Below are 21,834 nucleotides of genomic sequence, written 5' to 3' on the forward strand. Positions count from 1 at the left end.
TGCAGCTTCTGGCCTTCATGCTGGTTGTGCATTTCTTAAAGACTTCCAATTTTTTAAGTTACTTGAAGTTTAATTTAGCCAGGTACTTTTATTGAAAAGTAAGATTCAACTGGATTTTTGCTATGGATATGTACCTGACTAAAATAAAAGTAAGCGAGTTATTTTCTGAAAACATGATTGACGTGCTTGCTGGCATTTCAATCTTGCAGGGTCCCTCAGCAGCAAAACTAACTAATGTTAAATAATGAGGGTTTCAGATGTGGCCATACATGAGGTATATATAGGTAGGATGTTGCAGTACAGCCTGACTAGATGCAGTTGTTTACTTATAAACTAAAGCATGTGCATTGAAATCTTCAGAGTTAAGCTATTATTAAAAAGTAAATTCAAAATGGAGTGATTGAGATTTGTTACTCAAAGCACTTGAACATGACTAATTTGTGATGCATATTTTCAGTATAGCATCCTTACTAAAGCAAAACTTCTTACTACGTGTTTCAAAATCAGAAGAACAAGTTCCCCCATAAATTAAAATTCAGCATCTTCGGCGAGTTAAATTTTGATCAAAGCATATCATAACTCCAGGAAATACTTGCAAAATTGCAACAGTCAAGATTTATCTTTTTAAGCAGTATCTTAATTTATTAAGTACAAACATTTGAAATATAGATTCCTAATGTTGAGCAGTCGAGACACCTCTTGTTTTACAATGTGAATGAAAGTGGATTGTGCCATCTGTTCAGTTTCTTATCCATAGAATTGTTTGAATCAAAATCTATGTTTGGCCACCACTTGAGTTACTTTTCTGAAAAAGTAAACCTATTTGAACAAAATTCTGGACAGAGAATAGCAGTAACATAATTCAATTAATAATTGGAAATGACTATCCTAAATGCGCCCTCTGAGATGAAAAAGCCAGTAAATGTAAATGAAACTGCTGAAAAGTCACATTAAATCTGAATAGTTCCTCAAAACATGAATGAAATTGAAATATATATATAAGGGGTTTAGAGAAAAGAGCTTTTAAAAACATCATAATTTCTCTAATATTTTTACTTTTTTCCCCTATTAGGTAGGGCAGACAGATATACACATGACAGTGAAAATTATGAAATACAATAATTTTCTGCTTGAATTGTTCCAATCTCCTTGAAACTTTACAACAGCTAGATATGAATTTATATATAAGAATTGATTTAAAGATTATATTGAGATTTCACAGTAAATAATTTCTAATCCCCCCTCAAAATTCATCTCATATAAATCATAATCAGAACTTGCAGTTTTCTTAAAATTGTGTAAATGATTTTGGGCTCATGATAGTTCATCAGACACAAAAAGGGTCCCTGTCTACATTTAAAAGATGGAATTTTAATGGGATTATTTTCATATTTAATAAGTAAAAAAGATCACATTTTCACCTTGTTGTAGTAGATAACCCTAGATTTTGGAACACTCAGGCTTATGCTCTAATGAATAGTTAATTAGTTTCAAAGCAGAATTGTTGTTTCCCTGATGAAAAAGGAATGAATCAATGAATAGGAAGACTATCAAACAACAGTCAATAGCTTCATAACCAGAACACTCACCTGGAATGTAAAGGTATGGTACATAAACTTGGATATCCCAAGCACAAAACCGAAGAATGAGAATATTGTGTCTCCCACAGTTTCAAGAACAAATAGCAATAATTTCCCATTTTGAAGCTTTCTGGAAAATACATCTGCCCACCCACAAAACCTATCCAGGAATGTCTATCCAATTTAATAGAATCATATAATCATTAAGGTTGGAAAAGAACTCTAGTTGAAGAGAATCAAGCCTCGCCCTTAACTGATCACCACTTTGATAAATAACCACAGCATTAATTGTCATGTCCAGTCATTTCTTGAACACTTTCAGGGATGGTGACTCTAGATTTTCCCTGGGCAGCCCAATGGAATACTTGACCACCCTTTCAGTGCACAAATTCTTCCTGATGTCCAACCTCAACCTCCCCTGGTGTAACTTGAGAGCATTTCCTCTTGTCATCTCACTAGTCACTGGCGAGAAGAGACCCACCCATCCACTTTCAGAAAGTTGCAGAGTGATAAGGTCTTTCCCAAGCCTCTTTTTTCCAGGCTAAACAATCCCAGATCTCTGAGCTGCTCCTCATAGTCCTCACTCTAGATTTTGCACCAGCTCCATTGCCCTTCTCTGGACATGCTCTGGCACCTCAATGTCTTTTTGGAGTTAGGGCCCTGAACTGGACACAAGGTCTTGAGGCGTGGCCTTCACTAGTGCTGAGTACAGAGGATCATCACTGCTGCAGTCCTGCTGGCCACATTATTTTTGATACAGGCAAGGATGCATCTGCTTCAAAAAGCTCTAAAATAAAATAATTTATGATTAGCTTTTGATAAAAGTAAAGGGTATTTTCTCTTCAGTGATGACATTCCATAAAGAAATAGTTTGATTTTGGAAAGTTAAAAGCTCAGAGGAATTTATCAGGAATTTGTCCATTAAGTCTAGCCACTTAAGTGTCTAAATTAGGAACATAGATTACTTATATTTTATCTGTAGCCAAAATGGAGAAATTGGCATCTCTAGAGGTTAGTTACTAATGATAATGGACTGAGACTAGAGCAACAATGCAGACAACCCAAACACCTTAAAGCATTTGCCTTCAACACCTGATCAGCAATTGATAATCTGAATTTTATCTAAATTGGGAAAATCTTGTTTGGAAATCTCACTTTAACAATATCAGAAGTCATTCAAGTTTCTTACCCTTAGCATTTTAACTGCATCATAGGGTACCATATTTACCTTTTAAGGGAAAGCTCTCTGTGCCATATCAAAATGTGCATTTATTTCTGTTCTCTTTGCCATTATTGTAACATACTGATGAATTGCTATGAGTATGTGAGAATTACTGCTGCATTCATACATTTTAGTAATTGTTTTATTTATGTGAAGGAGGCCACAAAGCAGCAAGACAATAATCCAGATTTTTTAAATAGCTGCATTATAGGATTTTTACTATATTGAACTTAGCATGCCATTGATGAATTATAATCAGATATTTAGATAAGTGCATTTGTGCACCCTGTAGAAGTTCATCATATGCAAGTACATAATATGCATTTAAAAAGTTTTCAAATGCTTCCAAATACTTCTGAATACATGCAAAATTAAAATCTGTGACAAATCCTCACATGTATTTCCACAATGCCAAAACAGGGATATGTGGATATAATACATTTTGGTGCCTATTAGACCAAAATGCAACAAAAATACTAGTAACTCAAATTATTGAAAATATTTTTTATTTTTCAGATACTAGAAATAAAATGGAGCTATAATATTAATTCCTTACAAGGTTGTTAAAAGGTTTCTATTTGATATTAGCTCTAGTGATAATTACCTATTATGAGTTCCTATTCCTGCTCTTTATTAATGTTCTGGTTTTCTTTAAAAGTAAATTACATAGATGAATACATTTAAACCAGAAATTAGCTAAGTCTTTATTGTAGCTTTAAATGGAAATTCTGCAGCTGTGAGTAGAAGTGTGGATGTGGAACAGTTATTTTGTCACTTAATATTCTCACCTTCAAGTCTGCATAGCCATGAAGCTATGCTTTTAATTTAGCAACAAAATGGAAGTAGGTGTATTTCAAACCAATTAAGTGCAGTGACTGCAAACCACCAATGGTTGTGTTAGCAAATGTGTGCCTATTTGTTCTGTGTACTAACCACAGGAAAGACAGCCTTTTCTACAGGAAAGGATGATACTAAAGCATAGTGTAATATGGGAAAGTTGGCTGAAATATGCATCTTTTGCCAAAGACTCAGATGTTTTTTTCAGGCAAGAACCACAGGAGACGTGCCACATACCTTGCAGATGCAGTAGGAAGAGGGTTTATGGCAGTAATTTACCGCTAGATCTACCACTCCATTTTCAAGATGTGACTGAGCTGGTCACAGCGTAATTTATCAGTGCCAGTCTCAATAGTTCCTTCTACATCACCAAGGAACAGTATCCAGGACTCAGACTATGACCACAATTCAAATTACTTGGCAAATCTTGCAATAGTCCAGCTCTGCTGTGAGTCTTGTGGCAAAACCTTCATCTTGTCTTTGCTCTTTTACAGTTTGTGAGTCAGGAGAGACTCAAAAATCACACTCTCATCACTGCTGCAGTACCACTATCATAAATTCACCTTTCACATACCTATCATAAATTCAGACTTTTAAGATTTAAGCGCTTCCCATTGCCTTGCTACATACCAATGCAAGTCCAGCTAAAACTAGCAAAGCAGGGTTTACTGCTGCATCAAAATTCAGTGTGGTCAGCTGCCAGAGAAACCTGTTATTCACATCCTCTTAAAGTACATTATGTTCAGGCATTTTCAGAATAGAAAACTGAATCCTGGGCACCAGGACAGCCATGCCAAGGGAACAGAATGTCATACAATTTGACAGTCATAATGAAATTAGTTATTTTGCTTTATCATTTTTAAGTTAAAATCACAGAAAAATAGATTTCCTTTGTCCAGCTATCAACAAAAGCACTTACTAGTTTAAGAGACAGGTTAAGAGACTATAAGATAATATTTTTTATTTTGTGTTTTCTTCAGATCCACTGTAAGAGGTATTTCTTCTCTATATTATCCACTTAATAAACTGTCATGCTTACCACTCCAGCCTTTCAGCTTACACTGAAGAGAATGTGACTGGGAAAACCTCTATTCTTTTATTCTTACACCTTACAAAGGAACATACTTCTTTTAGTTTTAATCTTCCTTTTCCTTTAGGCTCCCTCTGTCCTCTAGACAACACTATAAGTAATATATTCTAGTTGGTTTTTTTTTTTCAGCAGGATACTCCCTCTGCTCCTTTTTTTGTTTTACATTAAAATTACTTTTAGTATCTATGCAATTTTTTGCATTATTTTTTTGTCTAAATGAAACTGTTCTGAATTACTGTTAGATTTGCTGTCAAGGAAAAAAAAAAAAGAAAGTGATTTCATTAAAACTTCAAATTCAGAAATTCTAATTGCCTTTTCCTTTCTTTGTAAATCTAAATATAAATCTGGGAGGAAAGGCCAAGAATGACAGTGCCAAGTAAAAAAATTGCAACTGCAAAAAAGCCTGAAAACAGTTCTGACAGCTAAAACATGAAACAAACTTGTTGATAGACACTCTTTCTGCACAATATGCTTTTTCTATTTTCTCTGCTCTACACTGAGAGTATAAAAACAGATTTAAAAAGTAGTCCATCATTTGGTAATGCTGCTAGGATAAAAATACCAAAAATAATACAATTGGCTTGCTTGATGCAAAAATAAATACTTAAAAAAAACCTATCTCCCTTTGATGTTTGAAGAAAAAAGACTGTCAGATGCAACTACCAATCACACCTCATGCTTTCAACCACAAATTGAGACAGGAATATTTCAAGTTAATGTAGAATTTGGCTACTTCCAGTATTCTGCTTTGTTGAACCTGGGAGCATCTAGGGTCCTAGCACGATATCCAAGTACTTTTAAGTTTTTCCATGCTGCTGTTATCTAGAACTCTGATTAACACAACACACTTTGCAGACAGTGATGTAGATAAAGGAAGGAAAATACCCTATTACATTGTAAGTAGTGTAACCAATAGTACTTGTTGTCATTTCTATCAACTTTATGAATCAAATGGTTTAGAATGATGATACTTAAGGGAAAGTTCTCTACTTGAGCTAAATGACATTTTGGCATTTGTAAAGTAATAATGCTGCCTGTAAGGACTGGAAGGTATTTGTACATGATTGTGCATGTGTGTCTGTATATAAGTGTGGTCTGATCTACTCTCTAGCAGTGTTTTTCCAGCATACTTACAAAATAAGGTTCAAATGTTTTACAAATCTGATAGCTTCAATGAAAAACCAAGATATACGTTAAAGAACAGTTATCATAAAACTGAACTCAAATGCTTTCAAGTAGGAAGAGGTAGAAAATCATATCCCACTATACCCATTACTGATATTAGTGTTGTCAGGATCAGTACAAGTGTTCTTCAGATCCTAAACCAGTAAAATTTATGCTATTCAGATTCAGTTCAGTTTAATGATGAATGTAACATATAACATCAGGAAGCATGGGCATGTATGTTTAGTGTGGGCTACCACCTCCAATATGATGAGCTTCTATAAAGACAGGACCCTTCCTCTGATTGCTTTACCTTGCTAAGCTCATTCATTCTATCCTTTCTTGTAATAAAGTGTGTTTATTTATGCAGCTTTCTCATCTTCCCCTCACTGTACCAAACTTTAGTCAAAAGTGAAGATGACAATACATCCCAAAAGCAATTAACCTATGTGTAAATGCAAGTACTGGTCCCTAGTTTTTTGTTCACACTAACCACATTTCATTCTAACCAATGTGTTACAGCTTAGAAAAACTCTAAAAGATATAAATAAAACTACAATGAAGATGACTGTAGCTAATATGTTAGTAAGAACTAAGATTAGAAAGAAAAAAATTTATTGAATTTATATTAGATGACTTGTGACTAGACATAAACAAGAAATATCTGAACTCTGCTTTTTCCTCTCTGTAATCATTAAATTCAAAACCAAATCAAGACCAACCAGTTCATCTTCAACAGATGATATAAATAGCTCTGAAGTAAAAAATGAAGGAAATTCTACATTCTCTATAACCAAACTCTTTCCCTGTTCCTCTATTCTTTCATTTTAAAAAATTGCGACTTTTTTGTTGATTAGTTGATGGTGAGGTGTTTTTTGGGGTTTTTGAAGGTTTTTCATTGGTTTGGGTGGGTTTTTTTTATTTGTTTGGGTGTTATTTTTGGATTTGGGGTTTTAAATGATAGATAGCATCCCTTGTTTTTTCAACAGGCTCTTTCTCAGGGCCTCAAGAGTGATATTAAATTCTCTTTGAGATTTTTTTCTTCAAGCTACTCAGCACCAAATTCTCTCTTCCTCAGAAATAATTCTTCTGGACAACTAATCCGTGCCATGGATGTAGGTTCTATCCAGTTGTTTACTGAACAATGGTACACCCAACAGGACTAAACTCTTTGAAGAGGACCTTGACAGTGTGGAATGGCTGAGAAGACCTACAGGGCCTATTCCTGTTTACACATTCTAGCTTCATATTTGACTTTCTTCTTTCACATTATACTCTTGACCTTTGATCAAAATGCTTTCTAACTCTTTTTCTGGCAGTGCCTTTAAGTATTACTTAAGATTTCTTTGAGGTTTGAAAATTGACCCCTAAAAGTCAATTTGATTTTCTTTTGCTTTTGACTTTCCCTATAACTTTGGAGCAGGGGATGTTTTCATTTGAAATAATTTCAAGATTTCTTTCACCTTCACATTCTCAGTTCTTCCCCACATCAACACTTACATTACTTTTTCAACACTGTTTCAGCCTTAAAATCTGTATGTCTTTTGTACAATCCTGATATTTTCTTTTTTTTCCCCTAAAAAACTACAGTTTTGCATTGTAGTTAAAAGTCTTTTGAATTTAAAAGAAACAAGAGGCCCCCAAATAATCCAAAATGTTGTCACTAGACCCTATGCATTAGATGATTCCTTTTCTTTATCAAAAGCCTAATCTGTTTCATTTTTTTTTTGTTTGGTAGTCAACATTACCACATAGGTTGTTTGCTCTTTCTTCAATACCCATGAAATACAAATAATAATTTATTCTGAATCTCAGAGCAATTATTTAACTTTCAGATGCATCCATTTCTGCCTGGATGTTGAAGTATTTTCTTCATTCTATTTTTGTGAGATAATTTCCACGTCTTTCATAGAATATGTGTTGATTTTTACCACTCTTACTTCTGGAATTTACATTATCTATTCTGAATTTTTAAGCATTTCTATCTATACTGCTTAAACTTCATAACACATACACATGTACTTTCTGAGCCTTGAGCAATGCCACATTGTAATACACAATTCAAATACAAAGTCCTATATATATTGATGATATTTTTCTACAGCCAGAATAATGGCTTATTATGTTTGTGTCTTGGTGTGCTGAATTTAATGCTGTCAGACACTGTGAAATTTAAACTCATCATTAGCCACAATGAGGATAGGAATTTAAATTCACAATGTAGGCTGAAAGCCGCAGGCCATATTTTTTGGTTTAAATATTTTTTTCTGGAGTTGCTTTCTGTGTGCTAAATTATTCCTAGCTTATAGGAGTCTGCTATGAACAAGATTTGAAATGTATTGCAGAGCAGACATTATTGGAATCTATGTTTTTCACAGCTTTACCTGCATACCTGCTTTATAAACTGATCTAGGCAAAACAGTGAGGTCCAAGATGTTGCTGGTGGTGAGCTAACATTTCCTCAGAGTAAGGCTTTGTATAAAAGTGTGACTGCCATAGACTCAAACAGTCCTCTAACCTTCATGTGAGGCTTTCTGCTACTTTCCACCTAAATTTAGAGTCAATTCATGTAAATTTGTAAAGCATGATGCATGTAATGACAAATGCTTCTATAATGTCACCATGCACTTTGTGGTTACTAAATACATTAGCTTGTGCTTCAAGTCAGGATAAAAATTTGCTTAAGGTTCAATAAAAATAAAAAGCCACTTTGTAGGGGTTTCTAATATAATTCAGAGAAAATGAAGTGCAGTTCTGACATGCATTACATGTCTTACAGTAAGAGGTACATCAGTATATTCTTAGAGAAAAGTAAGGTGCCTACAATATCTCCTGAAAATGTAACAGTATTTCTCCTATTCTGAAAGCTTTACAAATTGAAATCCAAATTATTTCATCTTCTAGCACCCAATGAGAATACTGTTCCAGGACAAAGCAAAAATTTTTTGGCCTGTACTGTCACCATTATAGTGTGAGTATTTGGAACCAAATTCTCTTTTTTATTGAACTGAAATCCTACAGTGTTCAGCAACCTGACCCTTATCTCACACAACAATTTTTTTTCCATATATAAATAAACCACAATCAAGTTATTCAAGGCAAAAAAAAGGAAAATAGGAATGTTGGAGCTGTTTTATGATTCACCTTTCCCTCCTGTGAGTAGTTATATCTTAAAAATAGAGATGAGTCTGACTGCTGCAATTTAAATGTGCATTTTCAAAACTACAAAGCCTGAGGGCATGTAAGTGTCAGACTTAGCTCAGGTTTAACAGTTAGAAAGTTGTTGCAAAATCTGAACCCAATTAATACCCCGTGCCTGCATCAAAGCCTTCTGAAAGTTTACTGTGTGTTTTCCAAAGAAGCTGTTTTGGTTTGATTTAAAGTTAGCTTACTAATAGTGGGGCAATTTTCCACTAAGCTTTGACTGCTCCCTAGTTCATGTGGCTTTGCCTGGTTGTCTGTAATTAAAATACCTCAAACTAGAACTATTTTAAATTACATCTGTAGATTTTATACAGTCCTTCAGCAGGAAATGTAGAGAATGTGAATAGGAACAAGATGCAGAAATTGGCAGTTTTTTCTAAAAGCATTAATGCATCCATTGGCCACAAATATCCAACACTGGATATTGGTGGTAATCTTGCTGTTAAAGGTTTAACCTGAAAATCAGATTCACTTAAGTTTGAAACAGCCTCTGGATTGATGCTGCTCTGTACCAGAACAGGGAAAATGGTCTCCACTAACCTTGAGAACCTGCTGGCTACATTCTGTAAAGGAACAGCTCAGACAAGAACAGAATCAGCTTAAAAAAAATAAAACATATTTAACAGAATTAAATAGATTACAGCCCAGAAGGAGAGGAAAGGATTAATATCTGTCTTCTATTGTAAATGATGCTATAATGAAAAAAGGGAAAAAAAAGTCGATTACTTAAGGAAAGTTATTCAGAAGGTATGGATTATAGAAAAGTTGACTCTCTAGGTAGGAGACTATTTTCTTTTACCTCTATTTCAAAGGTGCGTCATTTGGTTGTTTGGGTATTTTTTTTCTTTTATTTTCCTTTCTTCTGCTTGACTATATGGTGGTTTCTTCTATTTCTCAGTCTACAGAACAGGCTATTTTGAGTATTTTTTTGATGAGTATTTTTCACTCAAAAGGCTGTAGAGGAATTGAACACATTTTCCTGCTCTAACAGAACTGTTTGCACATTTGTCTGCTTTTTGGTTTATTCTCTTTTAAGAAAAATTTCTTTTACCAAGACTTATTTCACTTTACATATGTTTCTGAGACCAATTCTTCTTTTCCTTCTGCACAATTTTAAGTGCCAAAAGTCAAAATCTTTCTTTTGCTAATAAACTGTTTTTATTCTTAGGTTAATTTATTCTTCCAACAGTCTACACAGTCACCTGCAGGCTGGTGTAGATACACACTACTTGGAATCTGAGCTGGCTGGATGCATTCTACCCTTAAATAGAAGATATAAATTTATTTAAGCCATGTCCTGGATAATAAATTTATTTACTCATTTATTTAATATCACCATTTGTAGCCTGCCCATAAAACTTTCAGTTCATAGACAAGTTGGAGTCAGATATATAAATGTGATTGCAAACAGCTCTGTAGGTGTACCTCCAGAGTCATGCCCGGACAGGTTGTTTTGTCAAGTGGTTAGACTACGACAATAATATCTTTCAGTTAGTGCTCCTTTACAGGCAAGAACAGACATTAAGTGCTTTCTTGAGACCTAAATAAGCGTATCAGAAACCTTATTCATCACTGGAGTACATATTAATGTACTCATTACTCAGGAAACACAGAAATCCTATATATGTGATGCATTTTTGTTACTGACAGATGATGACAAAAGATTTCAGGTTCATTCAGTGTTCAGGATACCAAGAATTTGTCATATCTGCTTAAAGGATTAAATTTTAGCACTACATCAAATACAGTAGTTTTACTGTGGTCAGAAAATTTGGCTCCATAAGCCACCTTAAAATTATTAAAATGCTTCCCTTCATCTTCACTCTCCAAACTCCATCTATCCTGAACAACAATCCACCCACTGAACATGGCAAATCCAAGATCTTCTTTCCCATTCATACTGAAATTCCTATTCAGTCTCTCAATGCACTAGATATAAGTCTACTGTAATAACCGCATACATCAAATAATAAGTTATTTTTCTACATTTCAGTACTCATTATAAATATTTTATTTCTACTTCTCCAACCTAATTTTCAATTCACATATATTTCCTCATAATTCTGTCATATTTCCTTTTTATAGCCGTAAGCCGTATTTCTATTTTATCATTTCCTTTTAACTACCCTGGAAGACCTTTCTGTATTTCAATTACCTGCAGACTCCCAGTCCTGCAGCATAGTCTTAAAATCAAAACTGAAGTATTGATGCACTCCTCTGCATATTAATTCTGGTTATTATTAGAATATTATCAGAATATAGGTATGCTGGAGCCTCCTGAAGCTTCCTTGACACATCAAGGCTCTCATCTTTCATCTAGTGAAGTCAATGACTGATCAAAAGCCAGACTGAACCCACTGTAAGCATATACTTCAGTGTAATGAAAAAGATACTTGCAGCCCTTCACATACTTTTTCCTGACAATGTTCTGGTGTCGAAGTATATTTTACCTATATGCATCCTGTTATTAATATGACTAAGTTACCACAGTCTGTGCTCTTTTTCTGACTTCCATTTTTCCACAATTGTACTATTTGACAAGGAAGAAGGTTCTTAGGAAGTCATAGTGTCCTGCAAATTTTTTATGCCTCTTTTGTTTCTCCTAGTACTGCTAGCAACAACATGCAAACCTTTATACAACTGCAATTCCCCCAGTGAGAACGATTTCTATGTTTGAAATATGGGAAAAAAGTGAGCTTCAACCAATTAGATCAGGTCATACAATACAGATGTGGAACTTCATGTATCTGAAAAATTTGCATTTCCAAAAATTATGAAGTGGTTGAACTCTACAGAACTAAAATCTTGGTAAAACTATAACTGACAAATTTCAAAGTAGCTCCTTATTTCTTTTTAGAGAAAAAGTATTACTGTTGACATGTTAATTATAATAATAAAAAAATTCAGTTCTATCCTGAAAGGACTTAAAGTCCTGGGCTTAAAAAACCAGACTACACCACCCAGATATGCAGCAGTAAGAAAGAAAATAATCCAGCAATTAAGATAGTAGGAAAAAAGATTAATTGAATTTCCTTAAAGGTAATTAATATTTTCCAAACAATTTAGACTGGGTTATTTAGAAAAAATTATATAGCTGATTTGCTACATCTAGAAAACAAAATTGGATTTGACTGCAGAACAGCAATGGCTTCTGATTGATGACCTATCTAATTTAATTTGCAAATCTATTTTTGCTTTGCCTTTTTAAAGCACGATTAATAAACATAAAAAGCCACACGTGCAAGTATAACATATAGAAGCTATGCAAACCTGGAACGAAAGAAATTATACTATAGTTGTTATGGGTCTGAAAAGAAGGGTCAGAGATATAATCATGTTTAAATAAAGAACATTATAGGAAAGTGAAGGAATTATATAATCAAAAGAACATGTGGGAGACAACATGAGGGTTAAATTACTGTTTCATCTTCTTTGAAATCATAGAGAGAAATACTCTTTTCAAAAAGCAAAAATGTTTGCAAAATTTGGATAGAAAATTATGAGTTAAATGGGGAAAAAAGAGGATTTCTGATAGTGTGCACTTAGCCTTAACTAAAAAAGCCACCTTGGAAGACAAAACAGAAAAATCCTCATTTACATTGTCAAAAAAAATTAGGTGCAGTTTCACTAAAACTAAGTGAGTTCCAGGTTCCTTCATATACAGCTGCTAACTACAAGTTTGCTTTAAGAAAAAAAACAAAACAAAACAAAACTAAACTAAACTAAAAAACCATACTAACAGAGCCATCCATTGAAGGTGTTTATATAACTATTTCACAGCATTGTCTCAGGAAAATCTAGACTAAGGGATTCTTAATCTTTCTCAAAAGTGTTCTGGCAGGGTAAAGCTCCTTCATGATGTGTGCTTGCACTCTCATGAACAAGGTTGATCAGTGCAGTTCTGCTACAGGCGTATCTTACAGAATCATAATCCAGTTAAAAGAAGAATGAAATAAAAGCAAAGGGAATAAAATTTTGAATTAAGATTTTAAAAAGAGAAGTAAAAATCAAACAGATACTGTTGTTCTGTAGGTGCAGAGAGACAGAATAAGACCCTGTGATGCTATAGATGCTTGGAACAGCAGGGTGAATATAAAAAAATGGAGAAAGGTTTAATCATGTGCAGAAAGGAGCCCCTGAGCCCATCAGAAAATGAGCTTCTTGTTACTACTTGTTTCCCCAGTTCTTTAACAATATGTTCACGTCATCAAGCCTTTCTCTTTCCTCCCTCCAAAGCTCCAAGATACATGTTAAACTTGGTGACAGGAGGCATCTCTGTGCAAAAGGACAATAGACAGCTGCAGTTCTCACAGCTCTCTCTAACAACACAAAATTTAAATGTTTTTTCTTCTTTCCTTGAGTAATAAAGCAGAAAAGAGATAATGCAGTTAAAAGGAAAAGCAAAATTAGCGATGTAAGGAAGGATAAGAAGTTAAACTAAGCCAGTCAATTGCCTAATTTTAAAGTGAGAGACTCATTATACAAATAAATAACTGCAATATCTCTAAACAGAAAGTACTATTTCTAGTTCCATATTTTTCTTATCTAGGAAATAAAGTGATACCTGGATTCCTACCCTGTTTCTACTATACCTTTCTGCTTGGAATACGTTGCATACACAAAAATTTACAAATAAAAATGTTACAAAAAAATAATCTGTGAGAAGCTGCCAGCGTATCTTTCAAGTTTTTATTAATCAAGAATTTCTTAGACTGACTTATGATAGCTTGCTTTTAAAAGTTGAGCATTAAAAAACTCTTCTGAATGGAGGAAAAATAGTATACGAAAAATCCCACATTGCCATGGTAGCTTACAAATGTCCATATGCACACTTTGAAAATTAATTGCAAAAATAAATAATTTACTGGACACATTCACAGTGAAGTATTTTCAAAGAAACACTATTGAATGCTACAGAAGAAACGAAAATAATTCCATTGTAGTACCACCCTTAAATAAATACATGTGAGAGATTTATCTCCAAATAAGCACATCTTATTTTCCCTTTTTTATATTCAGCTTTTGTTTTATTTCTTCTTCCATAATTCCTTCTCTATATTCACCCCAAGGCACCATGATAATAAAAACACAATCTTGAGAAAAATAAACTAAAGAAAAAAAATCTGGTTGATGTTTGACATTATGATTTCCTGCCAGGTTTCATCAGTCATATCATGCCGTGTGGAGTAATACAGTCTGATTGATGCTGCTCACAGGGACTCATCACCTTTCATGTGCTTGCTGGAGAACTTAAAGGTATCACACAATCTTTGGATAAATTTAATTCTTTTGGTGCCAAATGTTTGATTAAAAAATAATGATAATGACATCAAAAACTTATGATTGTATTTCTCAGTGGGGGGGAATATAATTCTTAGCGTAATTTATAAATGGCTAAAAGACTTATAATTGCTAAAAAAACTTACAAGTTGTTTTATTTTTTATTACTTATGACAGATACTTTGAAATCTCCTGTATCAATTGTACATTTAAGATTAATTTTATCAGCATTTAGTATTATGACCAAGTTTGAGCCTTAGTAGGATTCAACATGATTCTTTTTTTCCACATTATGGATGATGAGGCCCTGTTTCCCTGAAGATTGCTGAACACCTCACTGCTCCTGGAAAGCACTGAATTAATTCCTTGTTTTGCTTTGCTTGTGTGTGTGACTTTTGCTTTACCTAATGAACTGTCTTTACCTCTCCACCCATTATTTGTTTGGTTTTTTTTATTTTCACCCTTCCAGTTCTCTCCCCCACCCACACTGGAGGAAGAGTGAGTGAGTGGTTGTGCCAGGCTTGGTTGCTGGCTGTGGCAAAACCATAACAGTAACCTTTATTTCATTATCAACTAATATAGCCAAGTCAAGGCAAGGTTTTTCAAATGAGCCTCATGAAATCTTACTTCATATAGAAGGTAGACTTGATATTTTGTATACAGAAAAAAAAAAGACATAAAATATAACATATAAAACATATAAAACCAAAATACAGTGGTAAATGTGATTTGTACCACAGTTAATCCTGTAGAATTTAAATTAAATCTATCTTTAGAGGAATTGATATTTAAATAATGCAGTATTTTTTGGTTGGTCAAACAATCACTGATAATGAGAAGATATTTTCTTTTCCAGTGGACAAAAATTTTGTAGATTGATAGTTTAATTACTACTAAAGTTATTACAAATATGTTTACATGCATTTAGATTCTTTATTATTACCATACCTGTTACTTTCAGTCTGTCAGCTCCAATGACAATCTCATCTTCATCTGCAGAAAACAATATTTTTCCACTGTCACTGGCTCTCACTTCAAATCTCTTACACTGAGCTTCCACAGCATCAGCTCCTGAAATCAAGTAAGTGATCATTACATCTAAGACATTTTGTAAGAACTAATCATCAGCATACATTGAATAGTCAAAATATATTGAATACATGATGCTTTACTAAAATATTTAGCTTTCTGTAAGCCTGATAGATAATTCACATTATAAAAAATGTTAAAATAGTTTACAGAAATAACTATGAAAAACATCTATTTCAGCATTATATGGAAATCAACACTAAAATTCGACTGTACTTAAAATTTAGAATGTACTTAAACACTGAGATCTTGAAATGCCAATTCAGACAGAGCTTTATGGGGATTTTTCAGTTTAAATTGCAGTTTCTTGCCAAAAAAATTATAACACATGACCCTATTCCATCAAGACATACAAATCAACTCAGTAGAAAAGGATATTTTTCATTCAGTTCTACTCCAAATTTAGAGAATGGTATAACAAAAAAAAACCCAAAAAACCCAAAAACCCCAAAAAACAAAACAAAACAAAACAAACAAACAAACAAAAAACCCCACAAAAAACCCTCCACCAAAACCAACAAAAATCTTGGACTAAGATATCAACATTTATGCCATATTTTATGAAACAATATTCCCAAATGTCTCAAAGCTCAAAAATCCTAAAATAATTCTGGATTAGAGAGATATATGGATTGATATAACTGCAATGAAGAAACTTTCTAGGTTAAGACTTTTTTAAACTTTTAAATTTACTATTCTTTTCAATTTACAGGTCTTATTTTATTTTATTAATATGTGAAAGTAAAATTATTTCTGAAACTGGTGTTGAAAAGCAACTAACTGCATAAGGCACAACAAAATATAAGGCACAATACATTATTTCAGGGAATAATAATCTGAAATTTTCTCTATAATCCCTAATCAGATTTATAATGCATTCCTGGAATAAATTTATATACATAAAAATTATGTGGAGAGCATTACAGACAAATAAATTTATATATGTTATTTCAGTTTAATAATCTGGTTTAAAAGCTTGTAAAAAACTCCTTCTCCATAATATGTAAGTTTTTTATTTAATATGCAAATACATAATATCAAACTATGTAATAAGGAATATAAAAATGGTGATAATGAATTTTGGTCAAGGAATTGCCTTAGCAGCTCATAATTTGCAGAATCAGCTATGTGATCAAAAAAATTCCTCTTACTTTCAGATGAACTTATGTTTGTACTGTAAAAAAATCTATTTTTGATTCACAAAGAAAGAAAAATAAAAAAGGATTATCAAAATACTTGTGATGATGCATTTTGTTTAACTTAGAGATGTTTATTCTGTAAATGTATAAAATAGTATTTTTTTCCCACTCCCCTCCCCCACTGGAGTTTTTCTTTTTAATTATTATTTTTAAAATGTGTTGATCAGGTTGTTGGCTTTGTTTTGAAAAAAATACAAAATCTTTATAAAAACAGGGGCAGATTTCAGATTTCAAATGCAGATGTTTGGAAATGCCCTTGTCCTGCAACCATACTTATGTTTCAGATAACCAAAGGATAATTACAAATAGCTTAATACTAAATAGTTTAATCTTTATTTAAGAGCTGATGATAGCTGAGCCACCTAAAATTAAGTGTCATTATAAGTACTGTGATGTTACTAATTTACACCCATCAAAGTTGTTAGGTCTGGAAAGAAAAGAAATTAACAAAAAATGTGTCAGAAATCAAGAAGAGAAAAGACCTGCCACATTCTTAGTCATTATATATCACTGTAAGTGACAGCCCATGTTTCAATAGCAGCTTTTAAAAACTTGTTTTCCTGAAAAATTTCTTAAATAACAATGGTCTGGAACTTTGACTAAGGAATGTATATATTTTAGATGTTATTTGTGCTGCTTCAGAATCACATTGTATAACAGAACACCTAGAATTCAGCTAGTCCAAAATATCTTTACAGGAAGTAAATAAATTTTAATGCTAAAATAAATAGGATTTTACTTAATGTTTCACTCAGGTATAGTGTATTACTTGTATTACTTACTTACTGTTGAAATGGTAGTTAGTGTGTTCAAGGCACTTGAGAGATTACTAAAAAACATAATACAAGTTACATCTGTCTTTCTGACATAGAACCAGTTGTGAATGTTATAAAACTGGTTTTGAAAAGTTAAACTGCCTACAGAATACTCATTGCTATCAAAATGGAATTCTGTTTCATTTTCATTTCCCAGTGGAAATAGGAGCAAGAAGTTGCATTTGCAATGTATTAGGGCATTATCTTCTTAGCTGTAAAGCAAATTGCTGTGTTCCAAAAACACTCTACAAACACACGTCTCATAAAATGTCTGAATCTTTAATAGTACTACTAAGAAAAACAATACATCAAGTCTTAGAATATTATGCATGAACAAAGGAAGTATTTTAAAATTCTAATCTCAAGCTTGTAGAGACATCACTATTTTCAGCAAATCATACCTGCTTGAATAATGCATACCTCAGTCCACAGAATCATGTATGAAAATCTATCTTCTAAATTCTGTTTGGAAAGGTAATTTCTGTCAAACACATGGCTACCAGAAAAGCTGTTTAGCTTTGCTACTTCTTACTATATTGCTGTTCTACTTCATACTAGACATGGAGTTGGCTACATAACAGCATTAATCGGGTTAATGAGGTGTTTATGACAAACACTTTTTGCATCTTATGTTCAAGAAAACTATTTAGTTGTAAAATCAGATGTAAAATTCTCAAAAAATTATTATGTTTCTGTGAAATTCCTTTCATTTAAAGTATATACATGAAAAATATATGTATCATATTCAAGTATACATGGTATGTAATGATGGTTTATAACACATGCTTGGTACACAGCAGTTGTATAATTGAAAATAGCCTTAAACCAGCTACATTTAAAATAGTACAAAGCCTAAAATTGTTCATTTTAACTGTAGTGGAGATACATTAAATGAAAATGTTGGGCAGTACATGCTGTATTTTTCTGTAAAAATAAAGAAAATGATGGTTCTGTAATCCAGATTAACAGTAATAGAGATTAAATTTCAAAATAAAAACTATTTTGAATTTGTAGATAGTTTGACTTGCTAATTAAGTCATATAATCATTACAATATGAAGAATGCATGTTCTAACATTTTTCATTTTAAAGTCAATGATTACTTACAGTACTTCATTATTATTCAGAAATAATAATTAGAACCATTATTTGCTACGATAATAAACAGTAATAAGAACTCTCCAGTCTTACAAGGTTTATATATGATTACAAACACTAGCAGTTGTATCTGATTTCTGAACCATCTTCCATGTCTACCTGGCACACAAAAAATTCAGACATAGAAAAACATTAAAAAATCAACAACCTTAAATTAAATATAAGGATTAGAATTCAAATGGAATTGCCACAAACTGATCCTTGTAAATAGGAAACATAGTGAAGTTCAATATACTTTCTTCTGCTTCTTTAATGAAAAATGAGTTATTTAAATACTTATTAAATGCACAGTTTTATGCAGAGTCTGGATGACAAAGAAAGTTACTTTTATGAGAATATGTTCATGCTTCTGAGATTGGAAATTAAGGAAATAAAGCATTTTTTATAAAGATTCAACACTCATCTGGGTCTAAGATCAATTTTAGGTATACACCTAGATAATTTTTAAAATATTTATAGGAATGTTAGATATTATGGTATTTTGGCTAGCAGAGATCTCAAAAAAAATTCAGTGAATGAAAGAGCAATTGTGCAAGTTAAGGATTTGTACCAGCTGAACAGAACAGAAGCACTGAGGAATTTGGAAAAGAAAAAGAGAACTTTCAGCTGACACCAAAACATCTACACAAGCAAAAATTTTGAACAGTCAGAATATATTCAGTGTTCTGTTTGCTGAGGAAGGGAAGGGACCATCTTCATTATATCTAAAAAGTGTGAAAGTAGAAGGTAAAAGACCCCTTAGCTCATTCTCATAGCTGGTGGCCATGCTGGAGAGATGTCAGAAAGTTACTGTTTCTAGAAGTTGATCTTCAAGGTTTCCTATTCTGAATGATTATCTACTCAGACAAGGGAAGCTGGAGCAAATGCTGGATGAGAAGAAACAAAGCACACATTTGTTACCTTTTCTAGAGGTGAACAATAAGAGCTGTCAACATAAATTATTAGCATAGGAATAAGGCAAACGTTATTATAAGAGGAAACTTTGTAGAACCATCTGAATCATATCCATTAAAGATTAGTGATATAATAGGTTTAGGACTTTGTCAAACAAAATCTGACAGAAGAGTTCTGCCCTCCCAAGCAGATTTTACTTCTCAGAACTTTGTAGAATTATAGAATCATTATGGTTGTAAAAGACCTCTAAGACCATTGCGTCGAACATTAACCTGGCACTGTCGATACAGTATATCAGTTTCACTGGAAAACACATCTGAAATATTGTCTGTCACCTCTGCAATAGATAGAATATATCCTTCCTGCAGTCTGTCTGCCTGGTGCATCTTGACAGTGGAACCCCAGCCATGAAAAGAGTATGTGGGAGTAGTATACAAGCAGCAGCAGATAACACTCTCCATCCTACTTCTATGAGGCCACAACTACTTAAGAGCAATTCTGTTCTTTTCTGCCTACTATCCCTGACACATGGTAATTTCCATGAGACTCAGAAATTACATGGCTGAACAGACCTTTGGTCTGATCAGATACAGCTGTTCATAATTTCATCAGTTACGAGCAATACACATGGGGAAATGAAAGTAAATGTGATTCTTTGCTTCTTGAAAGTTGTTCGAGCTTTAAGGAAACATATTTATTTTGCTTCTGTAAAGGTTAAAAGGATGTGCATTGTCTGTAATTTTAGCTATAATATCTTAATTGCTTATATGGGTCCTTAGACAAGAAAGCCAAGCAAGACACAGGAAGGTAAGGCACAAAAATTTATCTGTAGCACTTCACAATGTATGTTTTGCTCTTTTTATAATCTCATTAAGGTTAATTTACTCATAACATGCTCTAGATTCTTGAACTAAGTAAGCAAGTAAAACAACTTTTGTATCAGACTGGTTTTTCTCACAGTACTATAGATATGTTATAAACATACAAAAAATATAATTAACAGATATTAATAATAAATAAATTTATATGGTTTTTGTAAATGGATAAATTTTAAATTAGATTATTAAATAAAGTATTTAAAATATAAAATAAATAGTAGGTTAAATTATAAATAAATATATACTATTTTTTATTTCCTAAATATTTTCCTTTATTATCCAGGAATGTTTCTTTGTGGCATAATAAATAGCCACAATATGTTAACTTCTTTTTATAGCTGCATTTATCAACTTAGCTTTCATTGACAAGCTTGAAAGTCTAGCTCATGCAACTGTATTATTTATAAATCCAATATATTTTGTGTACTACAAAATGTGAATGGGCGTAGAAAGCTAATCAGTTTTCCTTACTCATGATGTATGTAACCCAAGTATTACTAAATCCTAAGAGATTTTTCCAAGTTTTCAGTCTTATCCTTAACCCTGTAATTTTTATCTTTTTGTGATATGATTAATTTTTACAACATAAATAATTTACAAAGGTGAACATATACCTTTTGGAAGATGAGGCTTATTGAAGCAGTCTGGGTACTACTTTTCCATACAAAACTACTGGGAATATTTCCATTGTCTCTGTTAGCTGAGCTAGGCTGTACGGCTGTAATTATGCTGTTTGGTCACTATGTTTCATGAAAATGTTGAGTCCTTTCTAAGTAGCTGCACATTCCACTGAAGAGAAATTAGACTTAGAACAATTAATTGTGAGATACCTGACTACCTGCTGTACTTGATGAAGACTGCATTCAAATCAAATAGCAAGAGCACACAGAAATAGTAAGGGGAGTTATTAAATCTCCTCATTAGACATTAGACTCAAAGACAAAACAGGACTGTTGAATTTCTCCTTGGGAAATATAACATCTTGCATATGATAAGGTAAAAAATTCCTTGCTAAACCTGTTATTCTTCATCATTATATATTTCTTTTAGGTCAGAATTATAGCCAGACTTCCCTATTGAATGTTCTACTAATTTATCAGAAATTCTTCCAAAAATTCACAGATGTATAAATCTCTACATCTCTGCTTTATTCTTTTCTTAAAAATAAATCCAATGTTTGACTTATTTGCATCTTTTGAGGCCTAGTGCAAAGGTTTTTATCCTGCTTTATCACTCTGAGGTACCTGGACTGAAAATGAAACTGGATGAAGTGGAATACATTCATGTAACTGAATGTTACATTCATGTAACCTTTCATCTTAGTCATTTATCCTCTGATCTTTTTAAATAACTGTTATGGATCTTTGTAAAGATTTAAAAATAAAAGCATTTCTGTTTTCTCTTTCTTACTGGTAATATTCTCTG

General features: G+C 32.8%; 1 protein-coding gene across 7 annotated transcripts in view; it reads right to left on the reverse strand.

The window, feature by feature from the left end:
• The window catches only part of SGCZ (sarcoglycan zeta), a 413,238-nt gene that overhangs the window by 47,518 nt on the left and 343,886 nt on the right, over window positions 1-21,834 (reverse strand). For all 7 annotated transcript variants that reach the window (XM_085577913.1, XM_085577912.1, XM_021534351.4 and 4 more), the window contains one exon: window positions 15,326-15,448. In XM_085577913.1, coding sequence (XP_085434039.1) covers window positions 15,326-15,448 — 123 coding nt within the window. The remainder of the gene's footprint in view (window positions 1-15,325; window positions 15,449-21,834) is intronic.

This window comes from Lonchura striata, chromosome 4 (assembly GCF_050655825.1).
Source record: "Lonchura striata isolate lonStrDom1 chromosome 4, ASM5065582v1, whole genome shotgun sequence".
Lineage (NCBI taxonomy): Eukaryota > Metazoa > Chordata > Aves > Passeriformes > Estrildidae > Lonchura > Lonchura striata.